Source organism: Dromaius novaehollandiae, chromosome 11 (genome assembly GCF_036370855.1).
Source record: "Dromaius novaehollandiae isolate bDroNov1 chromosome 11, bDroNov1.hap1, whole genome shotgun sequence".
Classification (NCBI taxonomy): Eukaryota; Metazoa; Chordata; class Aves; order Casuariiformes; family Dromaiidae; genus Dromaius; species Dromaius novaehollandiae.
Genome location: NC_088108.1, coordinates 25,578,115 through 25,602,822, shown reverse-complemented (window position 1 = coordinate 25,602,822; position 24,708 = coordinate 25,578,115). Strand labels below are relative to the sequence as shown.

Below are 24,708 nucleotides of genomic sequence, written 5' to 3'. Positions count from 1 at the left end.
AGTTTAGAAACACTGACAAGTAGAATAAACTCCCCTCAGGCTTTGATATAAGTTTTTTAATTTTGCATTTTTAGCATTTTTTTCTGAATACTACCAACTGTTCTTCCCTTGATATACCTGAAATAGCTGTTTTATTTTCAATATTTTTCATTCTGACATTTCTTCTTTTACTAGAACACTAAATTATCTAAGATTCATCTTGCTTTCCAAGCTTTCGCTATGAGATTATTTCAGTTTCGAGGCTAAATTGACAAAGTCAGGACTCTGACCAAACAAACAAATGTGTATATATATACATACATATATATACACATATTTATATGCATGTATATATACATACACACACATAAATTAATATTCATGTGTATATACATACACACACACACACAAACATAAAAAGATGCTTTGCCCAAAACTCAAACATGTTTTTTCACTGAAAGCATGTTGGAAAAGTACATTCTCTGATGCTATCAACTAACTTAACAAAAGTATGCAGTCCTTTGGAGGCTGAAAGAGGCAGTAAAGCACATATCCAGCACCTCTTCTCTACAGCTCTCGAAAGGTCAGATGCATTTTCTCATGCGTTTGTGTGACCCTGTAGTTACAGCCATACAACAAACAGTAAGGTTCATCAGATCGGTTGAACATGATCATATTCACTTCCACAGAAATCAATGCAAATGTCTGCCAAAATTTTTCCTCAGGCAATCTAAATCATCATTTTGCTTGTGCTGGACAACAGAAATTAGAAACTATCGCCTCATTCAGCCCCATTTATAACATGTGCTTCAGTTTTATTGTAACATATCAGCAACTCCACTACAAGAACTTTACAGCCAGATTCTACTATATCAGATGTAGGTCTGCTTGTTTAGTAAAATGGGGATTTGGGCCATGTAAGTACTGCGAAGTTACGCAGTTCAAATTCCACCATAGCGACAGCACGGCAAGGAGAAAGGCCACTATAAAAATTGAAATAATACATATTTGTAAAACTAGTCATGAATAAACTTGAACGAAATAAACTTGTGCCACTATGGAAAGGAGTATTTTCTGCATGCAAAGTACTGAATTACTGTGAAAACTACTGATCTGCTTGAAGTAGAAATCATTAAACTATACATTGTACATAAATACCCTTGCTTGCATTGAACAATATGCCTGAAAAGTGTTCTTTGCAGAGAACTGGAGACTTGCATAGATCTGTTACATTTAAAATGTTTTGTGTGAAACAAGGCTCAAAGGAGCAGATTGTGGAATGCTCACTAGTTAACACCAATTCTGCAGCTTCTGCACACTGCTATAATATTTATCTTTTTTTAATTTATAACAGTGGATATAGAAGCATAAAATGAAGATAGACAGACCCTATTCTGCCCCAATGACTTGACAGTATACGAAACTATTTTAAGTTAAGTTACAGGAATTGGTTCTGGACATAAATAAAACACCGAATATCCCAGGAAAGAGTCTTCTAGTCAGTCAGTAATATTTATTATGGTCCCATGAGGAGGATGGAAGACGGACAGCACTTTTAAGATGGCATGCTTGAAACACTGAAACCTCAGTAGGTCTGTCCTTTTGGCATATAAGCAAATTTATAATTTTACCTCTACCCAATTTCAAGGAGTAAAGAGAGAAAAGCAATGTTACTTGTTTTAAGAAACACAGAAGAGAAAATCATGGGCTGGGAAGAACATGGAAAGATGATGCCTGCCGAGAAGAGCAGTTGCTGGGGACAGACACATCACAAGGAGACAGGACTCCACAGGCAGACATTAAACCTCATGATGAGTCTGAATCTCCAAGGGCTAGAAAAATTCATAGGCAGGAAAGGAATCCTTTTTGAAATTCAGTCTTTGAGCAACTACATGCTAGATCTTAGAAACAGGATCCAATTGACTAAAGTTCTCGCAAACAGTTCAGGAAACTATTAACCGAACCCAGCTAAAAGGATCGCAAGTAAGTGGTGTAACCACACTACTGTAGAGCAGTTCAGAGACTGGAATTTCAGGAATGCGATGGGGGCAACATCTTGGAGGAATGACTCACGGTAATTAATGAAGCAGATGCAGTTCCATCTACCTTCCATCATGGAAAATTTCCGGGAAGCTTGAGTGTTTCTAATGAGTCAGTGTAAGCCAAGTCAGAAGACAGAGCAGGGCTAGGATTCACAGTAATGTCAACACCTTCAGGTGTCTTGCACAATATTTCAGAATCAGTGGGATCAGCAGAGTTTGGAAGCTACTTCAAAGCACTGGTCGTTGTTTTGCTTTTACCCATTATTTGCACTATTTCCACTGCTTGAGTTCTTTCAGAACAAGAAACTTCCAGGAAACTTCCAACCTACTTAAACTTGATGTGAAATCAAACTAATCAACTGGATGCTGCATGTGACTGAAGTGACCTGCCAAACAGTGCAAGTTTTATTTCTGAAAACAGAAACACTATATAATACTTCATAATTAGCCTGTCCTTTATATCACTGGCAGGAAAATAATTAAAAAATATGCATAAATAAAGCTTCTAAATTAATACTCTATTTAAAAGCAAACTTCCAAATGAGAGACTCTGTGGCTAATAAAAGCCTCTCTGCTCTAGAGAATGTGCAGCAAACAAAAGTGGCAAGTATATTTGTTAGGTGACCAAAGGATGGCAACATGACATGATTCTTTATATATGGAGGAGCTAGAATGAGAAATGGTGGTACATTAACATGAGCCCCCCCCCCCCCCCCCCCGGGGGAAGATAGATGCACCAATTTTCACTAGACAGATGTATCCATTATTTTCAAAACAACCCAGTTATAAGTTTTGGAGACTATCAGTCTTCAGGTCTACTCTTCAAATGCGATTTTCTCTCTGTGCATCTCCAACTCATCCTCTTTACACCACCCTGATTGCAAACAGTTCTCCATCAGGTTCTGAAAATTTCAATGACTGTCACCTTCTTTGTGTCATTCAACACACACTAGTAATATACATACCGATCTACACAAACACATAGCTATGGAGCTGGCCTCCAACTGGACCTACTCAATCTACTTTCCTTGTGTAACCTGAAACACTAGCTACTGTATAACCTCACGGCTGGTCAGCGTCTAAAATTTCATGTTGCTAATGCCAGAACTTCAGAACTAGTGTAGACACTCTTTAGTTTTGCCTATTACAAAACACAGTCATTGTACGTGTATCTTTAAAGTTTGAGGGGAAAAAAAAGTAGAATACACTCATTCCTCACTTTTTTTTAAAAAAATAAAGCCTACCATTTTCACAAAGAAGTATACTACAATCAAAACAACATAAACCTCTTCTCTTTCCCCTACTGTAACAGTAACAAAGGAAAGGAAATCTCGTTTAAAACTTTCCCACATTTATGGTTTACCAGACCTTCAACAATTCAGGATTACTTTATGGTACCCTGTTTGTCCATTGTATGTTCAAGTATGCCAAGGTCTTCGTTGTTACCCTTTACAATTATTCCACATGACAGTTCTTACGTTCTGGAAACTTTTATGTAACTTTCCCTTTTAGATTAACCCATTAACTCCTAATGAAATTATCGTCAAATACTTACTTTCTTAAAGTCACATCCTCATCAGATTAAAGTAATAGGCAGTTTTATTACTTGCTTCAGCAAAATGAATATTTAACCCTGGGCACGTAAAGCCTTCAAATTTATGCTTTCTTTTGTTATTCTTGCCAACAAATGGCTATTTCGCTCTTTTTAAAAGCGACTTGTCTTTCCCACCTGACCAGGGACGTTTGCAACGTCAGTTGGGGCAGGGGGAAGATGCTTCTTAATTAAGATCCAATGTTAAAATATCAAGAAGTTTGTAATATATCTGAATGCACATTAGAAGTCTATTTCCCAGCTATGGGAAGATACCTCAGTATTTGTGGTACAAGGCAGTCATCTTTTACTGCCAAAGAGTAAATTTACTTCTAGTTTCCCAACACCTGTGTACCATCTTCTACTTCACTCAAAATGCTTTAACTTCACTTTTGCCTGCATTTCTAATCGTAGGAGGTATTTTTGAATGGCTGTGTCCAATAAAATTCTGAAGCGTCAACTAAATATACTCAAGTTTCATCAGTGCATTGTAATTATTAATGAAGATATCTAATATCAGGAAACCAGAGGTCTTTCCTGTCTTCTGTGTCTCCCTTCTATATACTTCTTAGTTCAGAGTACTGCAGCCACTTTCTAGACTTTACTGATTAGGTTATATGAGCTTTAAACAGAGACTTCGAACCTTAGTGCTTTATTAAATATTAAATCCATATATTACAATTTTTCTTGTATTCTTCAATTTTGTAGTTTAATTTTAAAGCACTTAAATGTGTATCGCAAACCTTCCTTTCAATTTACATGTATCTGTTAACATTTCCACTACATTAATGTTTAACGATTTTCCTCCTCTTTACATTGAGACTGCTATTTTACCGATGATATTAGTGCTGAGAATGCTCTTCCAGCTTCTAAATCAGTACCACAGTTGCTTTCTTTCAAACCTCCTCCTCTTTCAATTATCAAAAAAGTTGTAAGACAGTTCTTTTTTTTTTTTTTTTAATCTCCCTACTACCACTGCAGCCGTGGAATGACATGGCTTGTATGAAAGTTGAACAGATTTACTTGCCTGTTGTATGCTGTCCCCATTAACCATATGAGGTAGAAGTGGCACTTCATTCAATAGAGGTGTAGCTTCTAATGGAGGCGGCTGGTCGGCCATCATGTCTGGAAATCATTCATCGACAATTGCTCACATTAACTGCTTGCTAAAACAAAAAGAGAGGGCCAATATTAGACTTAAGTCTTCCCCTAAAAATAACTGTCTTTTTTTTTTGCCAAAGTTGGTACTGACATATCAGAAGATAAATACACCAGTTCCTTAAGGACATTGGGTTTTCTTTCTTCCCCACAAAAGAAAGTCAAACACTGTGACATTAGTGGAATCGTTTAATGACAACAATTCAGGAATATTTGAAAACTCGAGGTGCAAAGTATCATCAGATTTCAATACTTCATAACTCTCCCCAAAAGTTTTCAAAAAAAATGACTTCAACTGGAGGCAAAAGTTACTGCAAAACATCCAGTTATAGCTTCACTGCACATTTTAAAACATGTGCAAACTGACAGTTTTAGAAGCAGGGGGGGAATCACTGATCCTATATCCAAGTTCCTTATAATGGAATATACCCACAGAGTCTAAGATATTCTCCTACTTTCCATTTTAAGTACTGCATTTAAGCAATACACATTCTTCTTCCAAAAATATGTTCTCAAAACACATATCATGCACATTCAGCTCAACACTCCATAAGTGATATACTGACAAAAGTCAAAAATTCTCCTTAGAGGTGATGCAATTACATAGTAGCATAATTTACACTTACGCAGCACCTCATTTTTTAAATTTACAGTTACAGTTTCTAAATTGTTTATACTCCAGAACCTAAGTTTTAGGACAAATAATTTACATAATCACCTCGTGGACTGAAATGTCCATGTATAAAAAAAGTACTGCAATTTCCCCAATGATGCAACTTGTTTATTAATACAGAAGTCTGACACACTGAAAACAACGCTTAGGGCAATATAAGAGAAAGAGTAGAGACCTTTGAAAAACACGTTTAACTGAGTATCATGGAGACTGGTAAATGGAAAAGCACTGTATCATTCCCAAGCTTTTACTGTACAGTCTATAATTACAGTAAGTCAAAATACAGTCCAACTGTTAAAGAATTTTCAGTGTATCGTTAATTCAGCGTCCATAAAAAGCACAAGATAACAGGATGCAGGAAATGCTGACATTTCCTTCTCCCTTCCTGTTACCTCCTATAACCCAGATGAAGACCAAAGTGCATTTAGGATATTCCAATTCATTACATTTATAAAAAATAACAAACAAACGAAACCCTAAACTGTGCATAAACTGAGTTAATCTATACACGACTGCTAAGATCTCATTCAGCTCCATATAACCAATACGGAAACAACAGTGGTGGGGTGGAGAAGGAAAAATTCCTGATTAATTCTGCACTTGTGGGACTGCATCTTCACCAGATTAGCAACAGTGGGAGAAATATCATAGCCTGACTGTGACCATTTTTTCTGCTGATAACTCATTCCATTCAGAAAGCATCTCCGATAAACTTTAGAAGGATTTCTTCTGGTATTAACAAGGTAAAGAGACTGGCCGTATCTGTCCTTAAAAACATATTCTCTCTCATTCGCAGAAGCATCTCAAAATAACTGACACAGTCACAAAGCCACAAAACTCAAGATTATGAAATACCCAACACCGCCAAAGAAACAAGCTCCTCTTGCACACCAGTTGTTTCCCAGGTCTGCTCCAGTAACAGTATTTTAAGAGACCAAATACCACTGCACAGGTGCAAGGGCTAGACATGACCTCTGAAGTTTAAATTTGAATCAGGTTTGTCTTAAACATACCTAACTAGCTTAGCATGTTATTTGTTTCTTGAATAAAATAATCTTCCATCCATTTGCCAGATTTTGAACTGCTGCTGCCAAGCAAATGTACTCATCAGACCGTATAAACTACTCCACTTAAAAATACCTGTATTGTAACATCACTAGCCACTATGCTAAAATTAAGACAGTAGTTTCTTCTACTACAACTCTCTTTTAGAGGCTTCTAGCTAAATCTTAAGAGAAACTGTTCCCCTAATAGGAATTTGGTATACACAAGCAGGCTGAGAATACTTAACTTCTACACATATGTGCGTGTCCATGCATGTGCGCACACACACATACTTGCAGTCTCCCCCCCGCCCCAATCTAAGAACCTCAAAGACAACAGAAATTCGCACCTAACATAAAGGGGAAAACCCTTCACCAGAGAGCTACTAAATATGCATTCAGCTGTTCAACTAACTAAAATAACCAGCTGCAGAAAAACATGTTCTGAAACAAGTCCCAATACCACCTGCAACTTTAAATAAACGTTTAAAGTTTCTATCCTGGTCTCCTACGCTACCACACCAATCCTCTGAGGCTTTGCCTGCATCAGCAAGCAGCGTAGTGCAGTCAGCACGGATCTGCAGAGCAGAGCAGCTGGTGCCGAAACCTGCATCCACACTGCCCTGCTGCAGGGTGGGAGAGAGGAGTGACTCTGCTCTGGTCCTGCAGACCGGAGTCCCACGCAGGAACGCGGTGGGGACTGCGCTACGTGTCCTCCTGCAACGCTTCCTCCAGATCAGTCTCATTTGCAAGGAATCCAGCTTGGAGGCACTGAGAGTGCTCTGCGAGGCAAAGATGTATTAGGTGGAAACAACTGGAAGACTTGCTTCCAACACACACTCCCCTGATCTGAACTAAACCACAATACGCCCTGAGAATACACCTACCTTAAATCTTCAGATAATAAAACTCCTGCTGCATTTTACGCTGAACAGTGCTTGCTTCCATTGTTGTAATTTGTAAACGTCCTATTACTGTCATATAAAAATAAGTAATCAAGCACAAGAGATCAAACTCTACATGCTTGTTTAAGATCCTGAATCTATTTCCTAATTACACAGATAGTATTTATATTTATAGCTATATATACACACAGCTGTACTTTATTTAGTGCTGCAACCTTGAATTTTTCAGATGAAGAACTTACACATTGAATATTATTAAAAAAATACGATTAATGACAATTTCAAAAAACAGTGAATAACTTCATGTTTTTGTAGGACCCTCCATAAGGTCAGAGAAAATGGAAGTACTAGCATAAATGAAACCATTTTAATAAGTCTTGGGCAGTTTCGTCTGACTCCAAAAACGTAACACTTTGCTGTACAGCTGAGCTCAGATGGCTGAAAGTGAACAAAATACTGGAAGATGCCACTATATACTGATAGATTTTGCTAAAAAAATTGACTGCTACAGGGCACAGCTTCACTTGTTGAAAATACTGATAAAGGGGCAGCAAAACACATTGCTGCACTCAAAGGTATCATCTCTGCTGGAAAGCAAATATGGGACTCAACCCCTCACCAGGTTAATAGGTAAAACTTTTCCAGGGAAATAGCACACCAGAACATGATACCCACAGGTCCCCACTCCCAACCCTCCATTTCATTCCAAGTAGGGGGTATTTGGATAAATACAAGTGAATCCTTGAAGAGCTGTTGCATACTCAGCAGAATTCCCTGGAAAGAAACAAAAATTATTAATCTTTCTTGAAAAGCCATTTCTGCCCTGAGAGTTCTTTTGGAGATCAATTCATATTTGGGTGCAAGATGTTGCTGGGGATAGAATTTTATTTCAATACATTTTTTTTTTTTTGGTTTGGAAACATTTTCAAGCTTCTTAGCCAGAAGAGAAGATTCAAAACCCAAAAGAAGTGATGACTTAACAACCTCTTGAAAGAGTCAAGACTTCCTAGAAGAGCAAGGTCACATGTCATAGTGGCCAATTTCATTCTCGAAATGCTACAAGATTTACTTCAAAGTATTTATTGTGTCATTTTCATTAGGATGAGTTTTGAGGGAAGGCAGGAAATCTGCTCAAACTCCTGTCTTCTCCCCCAGAAATTAAAAGGTGTTATTTAGCTTCCTTCATTAACTTTCTCATTCTTGTATCCACTAGTATTGTTCTGCATAAGCTGTGTTGCTGTACTAGCTGTAGTGCTAGTATACATTCTTCAAAAATACTAGGAAATAATCAATGGTGAAGTGTTACTGACAAAATTTTGTCTGGCAGTTACACTAATTAAACATAACATGAAATCGCAGGGAATGAATTAGAACCACAAACCACTAGGAACATTTTCTTCTTTAACTGGGTCTTGATTTGAACCATTGTTCAAGCTCAAGTTTGAGCCTGAAGTTCTAGGTCAATGATTTCTGAAACAGGAGAAAAAAATCCAACTATTGGTTCATAATAACAAATTCAACTAAAAACCTCACACAGTGCATCAAAAGTTTTTATTTTCACTACCCACATCCTCTTCTACTGCCAGTCTAGGTGCAGCAAGGAATCCAGCCCTCCTGTCCTCCACCTCAGCCCCCAACTCTTACCACTTCAAGCAGCTGCAGGATCAGTGATGCAGCTTTGTGGCTGCAGAGGGAGGAAGCAGCCACTGCGCAGTAAGAAAGGCGGAAGCGAGGATCCTGGACAAATCTCCATCCACAGTGCCCACAGTCAAAGTCCTACCAAGTCTCACAGCTTCCCCAGGCAAATCCAGCTGGCAAGTTGTTTGTGGCCCAAGAAGAACTTTCAGTGAGAACTGAATCAAAAAGCTTCTTGATTCAACCCCCTGAAGGTTAGTCAATTCTACTACACGCTTGGTAGTAGATGCTCAGATTGCTTTTTTCTAGGCTCTATTCTTGGTAGCTAGAAGTTTAAAGTTTATCATCACTATCTACTGTCCAGATTGGGCATGGGAAAAAGAAAAGCATTTGCACTGAAAATTCACAGGCTATGTCTGACATTAAAGATGACCTAATACACAAACTCTGAGATTCCAGATAAATAAATCTGAAACAAGAAATAAATTCCCTCTGCAAGCATCAGGGACAAAAGCAAATTCCACAGTTTTCAATGCTGCAAAAGAATATACTGAGAATTAGTGAATCATTATCTATGCATCAATTACATAATCTGTAGATGCATCTTGTGGGGCTTTGTCACCATGCATTGGAGGCTTCTGAGTTAATATGGAATTAAATAGATTAACTTTTAGAAAGGTTAGATTTTGCAAGGGTACTTCTTGCCTGATTCATTTCTTTACAATGATTTCTAGTACACATCAGCAAAAGGTCATTTCCAATCTCTGGCTGAACGGAAGGGTGAATTAAATAGCCATTAATAAAAAACAGTGATTTGACCATCTCAGAAACAAACCTTCAGAAGTACTGCTTTAGCAAAGCCAAAAACAAGTAACAGTGGATCTCACATTCAGAAGTTAACAAAAATGTACACTGGAGATAGCTTGAGCTACTGCTTTTAAAGATTATTTTTTCAGACTAAATGCACCTAAAATCCTGAAATGTTTTGTCATATTCCACAAAACAAACCATTTTTAATTAAAGTCTAACCCATAGCAGAGTACATATTCATTTAGTATATCTGAAAAAAATTCATTCTAATGTCTCAACATGGAACACAAATAAGTGAAAATGATTATGTATGTCTTAACAATTGAATTTGTTTCAGTACTCCACAGTGCACTTTGAAATGCACTCAATAAATGTAATGCATACTGCTCGTTACACTGAGCACTCACAACTGTTTCTGAATTACACTATTTTGCTCTAATACAATATCTATGAATAAAATTTTTTAAACTTCCAGGAGGATTAGTTTGTATAAAAGCTTACCAATAGTTTTGAAAGCTGAATTCCAGATTATTTGATCAATATTAAAGGAGTTTAAAACAATTCTGTTTTGTTATTTATAGTTATGACAAAATAAAATACTAAGGACCTTTAAATCAAATAAAACCAGTTCACATTTTAAAAATGTATCCTGAGAAGTACTCTTCAGTAATTCAACGTTGTGCTAATGTAATATGTTTAATCATGTTAACCATATTAGAAAAGGCAATATTTTCCACTGACAGTCTCGCACTACAAAAGCTTCTAAGAAAAACAGAAAAAATTAATGACTAACCTTCCAGAAAACAACTGCAGTATACAGTGGTTGCGACTGACCTCACTTCCTGACATAGTAAAAATGCAGAGCCTCTAGAAGACTGAAACATTGGCCTTCCCTTTTCTCCAACCCAAATTCTTCTAAACCAGTGCTGCAGTCATCCTGGATCCAATCCAACTCCCAAGGATTCTCATTGAACTCAGTGTTCATTGATTCACGCCTACTCCCATCTGAAGTCAGCGTCTCAACTGGTAAAGCAGAGTTCTTACAAACAGACAAAATAGCTATTATACTCGCTATACAGAAGTAACAAAACAAAGGTGGGCTTACTGGGTCTATATGATACCAGATATTCATACTTTAGGTTTGGAAAACTTCATGTTTTTTCATGAGATACTTTGAAATTAAAAGCTCATTACATATTAGATTCATAAAACATCACTTAACCATTTGCCAATTTCCAGCCTGGAATAAGGTGCCACATTCAATTCATATAATCACATCTACTTGAATGACACAATAGAAACAACTTCAGAGTTTTAAACGGTATCTCTAATAAAGAGTTATGTGTTTATAAATGCACTGCTTCCTTTTTATCAAGAACCTTGGAACAGTTACTAGTAAACACCACAATAGATCAATAATTTTACAGATATGAGTTCCTAGTGAAATGTATCATGTATTTACAAGTTTTTAGAGATCCTGTTATTTCATATCAAAATGTCTTCCCAGTATCTTAAGTATCTCTCCAGAAAGGCATCACCTGTAAACTAATGGGGTAAAGTTGTAGGCAGAAATGGAGCCTTCTCAGAGGGTCACGACAAAAGCCTGAGGCTGGACTAGATGACATCCACAGATCACTTCCAGTCTAAATTATTCTATGATTCTATAGCTATTTGTGAATAACATTGAAACATGATGCAGAGGAACTCTTCAGACTTAAAAATGTTGACAGTAAGTAATAACCATTAGTATACAGTGCGAGCAGCATGTGTAGTTTATGTTTCATTAAGAATTCTTGGAAAGAAGGTTGAAATACTGGACTGCTGCACTGAGACCTCATAAGAAGAAAAATACCATTTCACCACCAATCTTCCATATTAGCTTGACCTCCATATTTTTTTTCCCCAAATCTTACATTATTAGTCAACACTGATAAAAATAGATGTCTGAAACAGCAAAGTCTTCCTGGCAAAGCACAAGTCTCAGAAAAGCAAACATGACTAACCCAATCACATTGATCTCATTATCCAGACTTCATCAACAGTAAAAAGTTATAAACCTACACAGAAGCTACCACAAAGACTGTATTTCCAGTCTAAGTACTGGATTTAATATGAGAAAGTTCCTATTCCAGGAAGTTTATTACTTGAATGGATCAAGACTTTTTTTTTTTTTTTAAATGCAGTGTGCTTAAGTTAAAAAGAACAATGTGTCCAGGACCAAAGAGGAAGTCTAATGGAGAGCTAGAAATTTAAGTCAGACTTCCTGATTTCTAGGTTCAGTGCCTTACCCAACTTTCCAGCCTGATAATAAATTTATATTTATCAGCGGAAGTAAACCATTACAATATTGTTATTTATTAAGAATAGTATTGTATTAAAAACTAAAGCTTCAATTAGACTTTTACCTTGTAAATCAAATTGGGAAAGGGGTTCCCGCAACTTCAAAATATTTTAAATCTGAATTGCAGCATTAAGATTCTGTTTCAAAAAGAAAGCAATTATAGACAAAGCTGGATTTTCCTAAGCTTTTACCATCTCAATCCTTAAATCAAGACTGGATGTTATTACTATAGTACTTAGCTGTTTTGAGTAGTCTGTACGGAGAGAAGAAGAGAAGGCACCTGTGTCACCTGCTTCAGTCACAAGAAAGTTTCTCTCTAGCTGTATTTTTAATGTGCCACCTCACCAATACTGGAAAGTTAAGCGTGCTCTCCAGGTTCACATACAGACAGGAACTAGCACAACATTACACCTGGGCGGCAAAAAAGTGAGTAAAACAGGAACGATGACCTCAGTTCTTAACAGAGCTTATTTGCAGCTGTTAGGAGCTTCTCTTAGGGTAGCTGAAGATTTAGCTTCGTAACTAAAAACCAAATAATTAGTAATCATAAAAACATAGAATTACAGGTGGTGTCAATACCTTAAATGAGTATTTCACAACTTTTACGATCTCTCAGTTTTTGGAGTAAAATTAATGTCTCTTTCTGAGGAGGAAAGAATTTTTTTTTTAAGAAGGGAGATTTTGTTTGTTCAGGATAAGGTCAGTGTATATTTTTCTCTAAACGGTAAAAAAAAAACAAACCGGTCTCATTATAGGTAACATACTTTGTTAGTGACTTTCACCTTTGTAGAAAAGGCATGTACAGAATTGGATCTGTGCCCAATGCACATATGAACCTCACGTACTTTGCTTCAAAGAAAACACTGAGATACTTCATGCCTTAAACTCCAGAAGATTTCTTGCAAATTGAGATTTCTGAATATTTTAAAACCACTATCATCTGTCAGTTACGTTTTGAATCAGTAATGTCCAAAGGTTGTTAAAAAGAACAGACCAAACAAAAAAAGTATCAACCCCAGGATAAGGAATAATCTAGTCAAAAACACCAATCCTTATTTATGAATACTAAAAAGTCTCATCCCTCCAGACTTGAACTTTATGCTGTATCCAACTCTGAGGTAGGAAACATTTAGGAAAAAAGATACAAGATACCCTCTCTCACCCTAGTTTTTCAAATAAACAGTATTAACAAGGTGTGTAAGATATCATCCCAATCCTAAAATAGTTCTCCTCCACCACAGGACCACACATGAGACATTCTAGGCGGATTGGTTTACTTTCAGCAAGATTAAGGGAGTGAGAGACTTAACAGAATCAGACTTAACAGAAGCTCAGTTACAATTTTAGCTCTGAAGAGACCACCATCACTCCATAACAGTCATCTGTTCAAAACTAAATATATGTTTTGATTAAAATGTTGCAAATAATTTATAATGATACCCAAGTGAATTTGTCTGCACCATCTTATATGAAGTTTGGCTTCTAGCCAGAAAGGCACCACAACTTTGATACTGAAAATGTTCTTCATGACTTACCCAACAAGTATGCACAGTCCAAAATTTATAATACTTACAGCTGTGAAAAACTCAATGTAGTTGTGACCTAGGTAAGGTCTGGGGCCTAAATAAAACAAAAAAAGCAACCAAATGCCCCCCTATCCCTACAGTCATAAGATTTCAGTGCTCTGCATTAAACATTTTCTTCCGGAAATTCTTCTTTTAAAATATTTTTCTCCTTTAAGATCCAAAAAAGTGAGAATTTTCCAATGCTATGGTATAGAATTACATGTTTTACACATTAAATATCAGAGGCTGTAGGAATTAGAATCACATAATCTTAGCACTTCACTACTGCTGCCATCCCACAAGAGATGATGCTTCTTAGGACCATGCCCCAAACAACAACTGTAACAATTACTTTCTTGGGAACTTACAAAGGTACAGCAGAGAATACCTTAAGAGGCCAAAGAGATGGTAACTCTGAAGAGGCCCATATAAATATTTCCCTGTATTTTCCAGAGAGTTTAACTTACTTAAATGCTTTTTCCAAAGTAGTGCAATTAGTTTCCATGGTAAAATACAGAAGGCAACTACAAACCTTTTATCACAGTCTGGTTAGTCCTTCTACCCTCACAAAGATCATCTGGGAAGCAAATACATTAGGTCAATCACCAGAAGGACCTCAAGTAGCTTCTTAAAAACTGCAGAGTTCTGCTTGGCTCTTGGGGCCACTGATGAGAATGACCCATGGACGGAAAAGTCCCAAAGCGTAAGTGTTCTGTAGGAGGGAGATCCGGAAAAACACCCCAATCAGCAAATTAGGGGAGGGAAGGGCACTTTTCTTCTACGGAGTATTAATGCCTGTCCCTCAGGGTACTGTGAGACCTAATCGCCTGTAAGATGCTCCCTGAAGGAGATGTAAGCCTGAGATGGAAAGCCCTGATACGGCAATGGAAAAAATCCTAAAAAGCCACAAAGTAACAGCAAATACAACATCCTAAGGCATATGGGAACTCTGTGATAGTATCAACTTTCATTCTGCCTTGCCAGCTGGGATCAGGTTTCTGATGCGACCATGTCAGGAAAGTAATAAAAAAAATCCTCCTCCTTTCCCCCATAAAAACTATCCAAGCAATTGGCCATAGTAGTTCAGACAATTATTCTGTAATCTGATACTACATCCCTTAAGCTTTTGGAGGGATCTAAACCATGGGGGCGAGGAGGCGGAGGCAAATGCACAATTTGAAAGGCAATGTCCATCCCATAGGGGAATACACGTTGCCCTAGTGAAAGCAGGGCTTCTTACTGCTCTTCACAAGAGCACCTTCACTATTAAGAACTGGAAGCTTGAAGACAGACTACCTGTCAACACTGGAAGTATATTAAATTTGACTTATTTTGAATTGTTATTTGACAATATGCTCATTAGTCATATTAGGGTCATGTCTATACCTCTGCTTTTTAATTATTCACTTAAGAGGCCTGTAAAGTTTCTATTTACAGTTCTATAATGCAAACATTACATTACTTTTAGACAAATATTTTCTTTCATTGTTTTAGGTATTTTATGTTTTTACTCTTATCACCAGCAAAGTAGATGATATCCTAGGCACTTCTGTAGCGAGCATTTGCTTTCTAAGTGCATAGGCCCATAACGAAACCAAGTAGTTCCTGAAAGGTGCTATTCCCTTTTCTGAAAGAACTGAAAAGAATTGAACACCTCAAAGGACTAGGACCTTGAAGTGTTTCATTCTTTCAAATAACAAAAATAATGGGATTAAGATATTTTCCAGTTGTATGGGTGTTGTTAAAAAAAGAATTAAATGCAAAACTGACTACTTCTTTCCACTGGCTAGAAAGATGAGATGTTCTGGAATAAGTTAACTTGTTCAGTTTAACATCCTAAAGCTACACAAAGCACAAAATTTTCAAACTTAGATGAAAAAGCCTTCAATGTAACAACATACTAATTTCTAATATGATTTTTTAAATGTGAAGCTGCACTCCCCAAATTTCAAAGCAGTGTTCTTGTTGTTCAGGCCTTGAGGGAAACCGTTTTATTTACACATTAACAACATACTACTGAAATGCTGTATCAAATGTCTACCTAAATGACTTGAAGTTATGGAAGTAACATACAACATGTTCCATCAAAAATAGGTGCATAATCTAAGAAGAACTCAGACCTGTATCACAAGAAGTACATTGTTCTCTTTGTAGGATCTTCCTTTCTCACTTTTACCAAGTTTTCATTTCAACAAGAACAGTGACAGCATCCTCACAGGACTCTCACAGTGCAGTGCAAGTCATTACATTAACAGTGGATAAGAACAGCTGGAAAGCTAGCAGGATTTTTTTTTTTTTTTTTTGCAAATAAAACGTATGCAACTCTAGAAGGACAACACTGCTCTTAAGAGCACAGGCCCTATTATCCTTTAGTACCTAAAAATAGGACAATCTGTTCCACATCTTGCTGATAATGCATCAATGACCCACCGAGAAACCCTAACCAGTCACTAAAAAGGTAGCTAGAGTTTACACCTTTAAGTAACTACACATCTGAACAGATGAAACAAAGTGTTTAAATCAGCGCCAAGATTTACAAGATGGGAACTGCAAGTTTCCACAGATAGCTGCATGTGCTCCAAACTTCTGGAATTCGGGTTACATATTTTGATAGCTAAACAGAATTCTTCCCTATGGGACAAATTTGGTCTTGAGGTGGAATGTAAGCTGAATCCCTTTTACAATAATTCCCCCTGCCTCCGCCAAAAGAATCAAGTTTATTTACAAGCCTTCTTGAACACCCGGCAAAAAAGCTCTTTGCTTCAAAGTTCCAAAAGTTGTTTTCTAAATGTTTAAATTTCAAATTTTAAACAACAAGTTTTTAAGAATCCTGGTTCTAAGAGAAAGCAACCATTCAGATTATCAAAAGCAACACCAACTGCACTATTTCCAGGAAAGGCTCTCTACTAAGACCTCGGTCAAAGTAGTCAGCTGTAGTCTAATCCAACAAAACAAGGTAAAAACAGGACTTCACAACACTAATACAATCAAGAGTTTGTTTTCAGGTTTATACAGACACTAAGGAAAGCAAAGGTTGGTTTCCTACTAATTCTGATTCAATCTGTTTCTGGGAATTAGAAATGTGTGTGATGTATACCGTCAATTCATTGATACAAACAACCTTTTTTAATTAAGCACTGCCTTACAAAATATGACTTTAAAAACAAGCACAAAAATACAGCAAAAACAAACCATTTTTACAAACCCAAGAAATTATACAAACTTTAAACAAGGAAAAAATTATGTTGATACACAAACTGAAGACTTTTTCTTGCTCAACATGAAAAGAGATCCAAGTTAAAGCTTTAGCTGCACAGCAGATCAAACTAGTCTAGTTAAAAGAGGTTATACTTAGACCAAGGGCTAAAACACACCTATAAACTACTTAAATTACCACATCTGAGCAGTCTCATGATAATGGACCATGTGCATGTTTTAGTTTATGGAAAATGCAAGGTAAAATGCAAGTATGAGATCATACACCTGAGGTTTAAGCAAACACACTTCACTCAGCATTCGTGACAGGCCATGAATATGCATATAACCATTTATCGTAGTTCAGCTGACGCATGGTAACACACTAAAGTAATTTGCTTCTATATTTGAGCTTTAAATATTTATTAGTAAATCAGCTTAAATTGCTATAGGCTTGGGTATATAATCACACCTTCATATAAGAGCATCAGTGGAAACTAGCACAGTTTTGAAGAATCTAGTGACATTTTTTCTTGTTTTTATGAAGTTTATATTTTAAGAAAGTTAGGCATTATGTAGTAAAATTACAGCTAAAAAAATATTAAAAAATTTTCATATATAACACCTTCCAAAGCTGAAGAATACACACATAATATTAATATTCACTGTTTTGCAGGTACTTAAGGGTATTAAAGGCAGCCTTTACTCCTTCAAGTAACTGTAGTGTGATGAGCTAATTAAAGTTACGTATTAATGGTACAGATCAATCAACTAGACTGGAATATTTTAATACTCTGCAGAGCACACCAAAAGCAATGGATCCCAATTAAAGAGATATCAATGTTGAAGCTATTTACTAAAGGGCATTAAACAGCACATAAAAATACTTCCTTTATAGCCACGATTTTAACATCCATGAAACATTTTTCTTGCGAGATACCTACTCAACTCCAGGAGACTATGATGCGGTTGTCACAATTTTTCTATGTTTCATAAGAAATCCATCTGCTGATTGATCTATTCCTCACAATGTACACCAACTTTTCTCCCCAAAGACTTGTTTTGTATTTAATCACCTACTTGCCTATCTCATTCTATTCTATATTGATTAGCTACCCTTCAAGTCTTTCCCTGATTACTTTAGACAATTGTGAACCAAACAAGAAAGAATTTGGGGAAACTCGAATTGGTCAACTGCCCTTTACAAAGTTCAGAATAAGCGTACCATAAGTATTGCATTTGAATTTTGGCACAGTCATACTGTGAAAACTAATTCTTTGTTAGAGGGGATCTAACCTCAGAAAATCTAAAACCTGCCTGGCTGCCTTTCAACCCACTAGACAGCACTCCAAGATGTTAACAGAAAAATGCAATTTCATCCTCTGCAACACAGGAGATGCACGATTTTTTGCCTCAAGCAGCAGTCATGGTAATCCAAAAAGAATACAATTTTGTAAACAATACACAGCCAGCATTCTAAGCACACAAAATGATCAAAAATTTGTCACGTGACAGGTTTAATTAATTACAGTGTATTGGTTACATAGCATAGGTGGATATTCTTTCTGAGCAATATTAACAAGTGTTCTCTCCTAAACCACAAATAGATAGTGATACATGAACTCGAATATATGAATTTGAATATTTAGGCCTCCATCAATTCAACAGGTGGTTTGAAATATATTTCAAGAAAAAGTTCTTTTTAGAAAGAGCTTAACAATGGTCTCCAGGACATACTCACTTTGTGCTTTTACATCAAAAAGGTGCTTTCTGATTCACAAACATTTCACACTACATCTGCTTATTCTCCTTCCATTTAAAACACACTGTTCTAGCCAATAGCTTCTAAAACTTATCTTTTTTTCCATGAAAGCAATTGCTGTGGTTTCATAAAGGTCTTACAGTATTATATGTCACAAGACAATTCACAGAAATCTTCATCAAAAAACAGACAGTCAGTTAGAGAATTCTTCCTCTCACTAGAAAAAAAACGGATATCATACTGATGACAAATTTCTTCCAGGATTTTTTTTTTTTTTTTAAAACAGATAGACACTTTCAATTCTATGAGCTCCAATTAAAAACAACACATCTAAGCAACATCATGTAATGGGTCACTTACCTGCATGTTACCACTAATTTGAACTGTATTCTGCATAAGAAATGCATTTTACTAAAAACAGGACTTACTTTCCCTATCCAAAGGCCAGTTATGTAAGTCTCACTAAGACAAGACTTCCAGCTAAGAAAGAAAAGTGTGAGATTAATGCCAAAATAAAGATAAGGCTGCTACCAGTGAAGCTTTTGATAAGAATTTTCTCTAAAGGTGAATGTTGAGTGAAAGTCTAATCAACATATTCTGTACATTCATGATTTTATAATTAATGATGTTTATGTGGAAATACTGAATGCCCTCTTACCTCAAAAATGCTATTAGTTCTTTCTCTCCTCACCCATTTTGCCATCTGATAATAAGTCATCCAAAAATTTCGTCCAAAAAAAGGAGTCCTAAGCTTAAAAGGCTGTCAAATATCCTTCTATATATGTCAAATATCCTTTCTATATCCTTTCACATTATTATATTCTTAAAACATTACTTGGAAACCTTAGGAAAAAAAAAGAAGCATCTTTGTAAAATCTGGGAGAACAGTAAATTATGTCTAATTACCGTTGACACTCTCCTGATGTGAATTTGCTCCTGTTGATTAATGGTATATGGTCAGTGCCTGTGGTAGTGTGGGCAATGTGTTGTACTGTATCCCTCAGTCTTCCTTCTGGAAAAGGAAAAGGAAAAGAAAAAAGGTTTTAGTGAGTGGGAGGCAGAAAGTCTTAAGAAAAAAAAAATGTGCAGAAACAACTTATACTCAATAAAACAGCAGAAACCATCAGTGAACAGCCAGTGATTAACTCCACTAGAATCGGCAAGTAAAACTCAAGGAAGATTCCACTACAAAAAATCGGAAGACCTCACACAGCCTTCTACACATTCAGTATGTACAGAATGCAAAACTGGACAACTGTGTAAACATATCCTATATACATTTAACGTCATATTAGCAAAAGACACTCCACTGCTTAACCTATGATCTAATCACTGAAAAGTAACTTGAATACAATGAAGAGGGTTCCAGTAAAAAAAAAGAAGAAAAGAAAAAAAAAGCATTGTGACAATTAAGTATATTTATCTATTCAAAGTTTTATTCCTTTATATGACAGTAATAATGAAAAAATCCACTTCCAAAAAAATATGTATATGCATCTCAAGCTATTGGATCGAGTACCAAATTGCAGTTCCTAAACTGTCTGCACATTAAGAATCATGAATTGCCAGCCATATAGTTTGGAGAGCCAAAACACTGAAGGCTTTGCAAATATTAATCAATTCATAATTGATCTTCTAAAGGTAAGCACTGACATTATGTTTTGCATCTTTACTGGAATATTATCAGAAGTCACTGTCCCATAGTTCACTGAGGTAGCTTAGACGAAGCTGACTGACTTTGCACTGAGCCAGACAGGAGAAGCTCTCACGCTGTCCCGCAAACACAGCAGACCCATTGTTATTTTCACCAGAAAGGTGATACTGTCTTGAAGTCACAGATGTTTCTGAAGTCACAGCCTAATCATGTCCTCCCAAACTACTTTTAGTGAGACATGGGCAAAAAAAATATATAAAGTCCCAGGCCTCAATACTGTAAAAATGAATCTCGAGCATTTTCCACATCAATCAAGATATTCGGAACAATAGCAGATTTACATTAAGATTGAAATAGACTAAGGGCTCTGAGCCAGTGGTCTGTCCATGCTGGTCAATACACAGAAAGGATTGTGTTAGCACCACTGAAAGAATAAATTATCGCTGCTTTTACAATAAGCTCTTCAAGAATGCAATAAAGAGTTCAGTGTGTGCTCCTCACTCAGGAATCCAAAACTTTTCAGTTAAGGTCTGGCTTGCAGCAAAGATAACAGCTGAAAACTAACCATCTTGACCTTGGTAACTATCACGACAACTTGCTAAAAAACAGGTGAAAAAAATGAAAAGGTTCCTTCTCTGATATCTTGTAATCGGAGCAAGGTGCCATCGCAATTTTAAATATCAATAGTTCAGCTAAAAGACTCAATCATTTTGAGATCTAGCAAAGTTCGAAGTGACATATACTAATTTTTTCCTTCTAAGTCTCTTGACTATTGCAGTATTACTAATATTGAGGTTTTCCCATCTGGTTTCAGAGATAAATTTAAAATTCTTCTTTGATTAAAGGAAACGATGACAGGAAATTAAGAAAACACATAACTAGGGAAAACATTCTTACAATATTTTATACCAGCTTTTGACTTTGATACAGAATATTGTAAGAATGTCTTCCCAGCTATATATTTTCTTGAAAGTCACAAGTGTGTGTACTTCTGCAGCTTGACGAGAAGCCTTCCAAGTTGGGGAATTAGCAGGACATCCAACAGCAGCGCTGTTTTCCTTTTTCTGAACTTAAAATAAACATGTATTTTAATTTACTTATAATTCACCCAAAGGGATTCCAAAACATTTTTCAGTAAGGGGCATACAAATGGGTCTACAAATACACACGGTGCCGCTCAAAAGCACATTCCTGGTGGGTGTTTGCCAAGGCCAAGCACTATCTCTTATGAAAAGAACACTGGAATTTTTACTGTCTGCATAGTACAGACGAAATCTTGTTTTTTAAGGACTCACCAAAACTTTTCTAAAAATAAATATAAAAGATGAAAGATTGCTGGTATGGGCGTGACAAACCCACACAGTCACCATGATGCAAATGCTAGCCTCCAAAAAAACCCAAACAAAAGACCGTTAAAAATCTTATATAGAACACTTCTATTCAACTTTGTTGCAAATTTGGTTTAAGTGCAACATCAAAGAAGGATGCAGTTTGTGATCAAGGGTTGTGGCAGGAAAAAAAAATGTGTAGAGACAAAGTTATCTTTATTCTCTACAAAGGTGAATATATGGGGAATTATTCTTTTGAATTATTTAACGTTCAATCCTTCAAAACTATTGGCAAGTAAAACACTGTAGTAAAACTAACTACCACTTCTATGAACAAACATAAGCTGTCCTAGTATTTTAGGAATAAATCTGCCTGCAATATGCATTTGTGCAGATACAAATAACAAGAACCTGTAATTATTCTATTCCATTGTCAAAGTGCTCCTTAATTGCAGTTAACACCAAGCTTCCAAAAACTTGCTGCAGCACTACTGAACCTACAACTGAGCGATCAACGTGTAAGAGCTTGTTTCAAGAGACTTTTAGGATGATCAATACAAGTCACTTATTCAGAGTGTTATATTTAAAAATTACAAACTAAGATACAGGATATAAAATCCAGTGTACCAGTGAACGGTAGGCTGCTTTCAACTCAGCATTATAAAATATTAGCTTCATTTGATCCTAACTAACAACAAAATACTCCCAGACAGCAAGAGCATTGCAAAGCTTGCAAAGATTTGGGACACAGTAAGGTAAAAAGACCTGGAAGGGAAGACAGCAAAATAGATGGCTTTTTTGGCAGACGCATGATTATCCACATAGTCTTGAGAAAGTCAACACTTTTTGTATTTTTAATCCCTTCCACATAGAAATTACAGAAATCAAGAAAAAGGAGCGCAGTTGTGGGGAGCAACTTAGGGTTTGCCTTATACTCACAAAGATACTGAACAAAACACAAAGTACTTTCTTTTATCCTGAGTATTAACTCCAAGGACAATTTATTGGCTTCAGATACAGAGAGGATGCTTCACTGGTTAAAATGCTAATCTGAGTCTCAGGAAATCTAGACTCAATTCCCTGCCTCACCACATACTTCCTGTGTGACCTTGGGCCATAAATATTTCTGTGCCTCAGTCTTTCCATCTGTGACTGAGATACTATTTCCCTACTGAAGCAAGTGTTGTAAGGATAAATACATTAAAAGAACATTAGGAAGTACATATTATAAGTATGCCCATACCAGGCTAGCTAAGAACTTATCTGAAGGAGCGCTGCATGTCAACATTAACAACCGGGCATCTGGTAAAACAAAGAATGACTTCCAACGTTAAAACCTCAACTATTACAGAGCAGGAAAGATAAAAAAATATTACTCAAAGAAAACACAGACGTTAGAACATGATATCACCCCAGTTATGAAAATACATTAGCTTTACAGAGCATATGCATCATTCCAACAAAACGTCCGAGCAGCAAGTCCGAAACAAGAGAAACGAAACTCAGAAATCAGCTGAGAGATGGCTACTAGCAGGAAGCCGGTACACCTGCCAGCACCGCGGCGTTACCCTCCTCTCTGAGGTTTCGTGCAGCGCCTCACGCGAGCGGCGGCAGAGGGGCCGGGGGCCGCGAGCCCCTGCGGCCTCCCCAGTGCTTGGCGCTCACGCTGCCGAAGTCAACCGCCTTTCGGAGGGAGCGGTAAATAGGACCGCGCTGGAAAGCGGTCGCAGGAGGGTCCCCACCTTCGCCGCTGCCCCAAGGCAGAGGGGGGCAAAGCCGGCGGGGGGAGGGCGAGCGAGGGTCGCCACCCAAACGCGGGCTGACAGCACTGACCTCCCCCTGCCCCGACCCAGGAGGAGCGGGGGGAGGCGTCTGGTGCTCGGCCGCCGAGCAGTCAAGGGGAACAGCTACAAGGCTACGTGGCATTTGCAGGCAGCGGCTCCGGCTGCCGAGGAGGGAGAGCGGCGGGGGGGCGGAGAGGCTGGGGCGGGGGTGCGGGGGGGACACGACTCCAGACCTCGGCCCCCCACCGCAAGCAGGGGCGGTGCGGAGGAGGGAAGCGCAGCCCCGGGCACCCGCCGCCGTTAACGCGCCGCGCGGAGGCTGCCGCGGCCCCGCCACCGACCCCGGCCCGGGCGCCGCCGACGCGGGTCGGTCCCGCTGGGCCCGGCCCCCCCGGCATGGGGCTGCCCCCAGCGCCCTCCGCCCGCCCGGTCCCGCCACCCCGCATCCACCTCACGGCCCAGGCACCCCGCTCCCCCCACAGATGTGCCCCACAGCCCGGGCACCCCGCTCCCCCCGCATCCACCTCACCGCCCGGGCACCCCGCTACCCCCCAAACCTGCCCCACGGCCCGGGCACCCCGCTACCCCCCCAAATCTGCCCCACGGCCCGGGCACCCCGCTATCCCCCCAAATCTGCCCCACGGCCCGGGCACCCCGCTACCCCCCCAAACCTGCCCCACGGCCCGGGCACCCCGCTACCCCCCCAAACCTGCCCCACGGCCCAGGCACCCTGCTATCCCTCCACCCCTGTCCCATAGCCGGGGCACCCTGCTTCCCCCCCAGACACACATACACCCCTGTCCCATAGCCGGGGCACCCTGCTTCCCCCCATACACACACCCCTGCCCCATAGCCGGGGCACCCTGCTTCTCCCCTCCATACACACATACACCCCTGCCCCATAGCCGGGGCACCCTGCTTCTCCCCTCCATACACACATACACCCCTGCCCCATAGCCCGGGCACCCTGCTTCCCCCCATACACACACCCCTGCCCCATAGCCCGGGCACCCTGCTTCCCCCCTCCATACACACACCCCTGCCCCATAGCCCGGGCACCCTGCTTCCCCCCTCCATACACACCCCTGCCCCATAGCCCGGGCACCCTGCTTCCCCCCTCCATACACACCCCTGCCCCATAGCCAGGGCTCCCTGCTTCTCTCCCACACACACCCCTGCCCCATAGCCAGGGCTCCCTGCTTCTCTCCCACACACACATCTGCCCCATAGCCCGGGCACCTTG

General features: G+C 38.6%; 1 protein-coding gene across 2 annotated transcripts in view; it reads right to left on the bottom strand.

Moving 5' to 3' along the window:
* LOC112980823 (fibronectin type-III domain-containing protein 3A-like) overlaps window positions 1–24,708 on the bottom strand; it is a 55,956-nt gene that overhangs the window by 30,074 nt on the left and 1,174 nt on the right. For both annotated transcript variants that reach the window (XM_026096009.2, XM_064518460.1), the window contains exons 2-3: window positions 19,606–19,711; window positions 4,640–4,778 (exon numbers count right to left, since the gene is read on the bottom strand). In XM_026096009.2, the coding sequence (XP_025951794.2) occupies window positions 4,640–4,735 (96 nt within the window). In that variant the 5' untranslated portion in view covers window positions 4,736–4,778; window positions 19,606–19,711. The remainder of the gene's footprint in view (window positions 1–4,639; window positions 4,779–19,605; window positions 19,712–24,708) is intronic.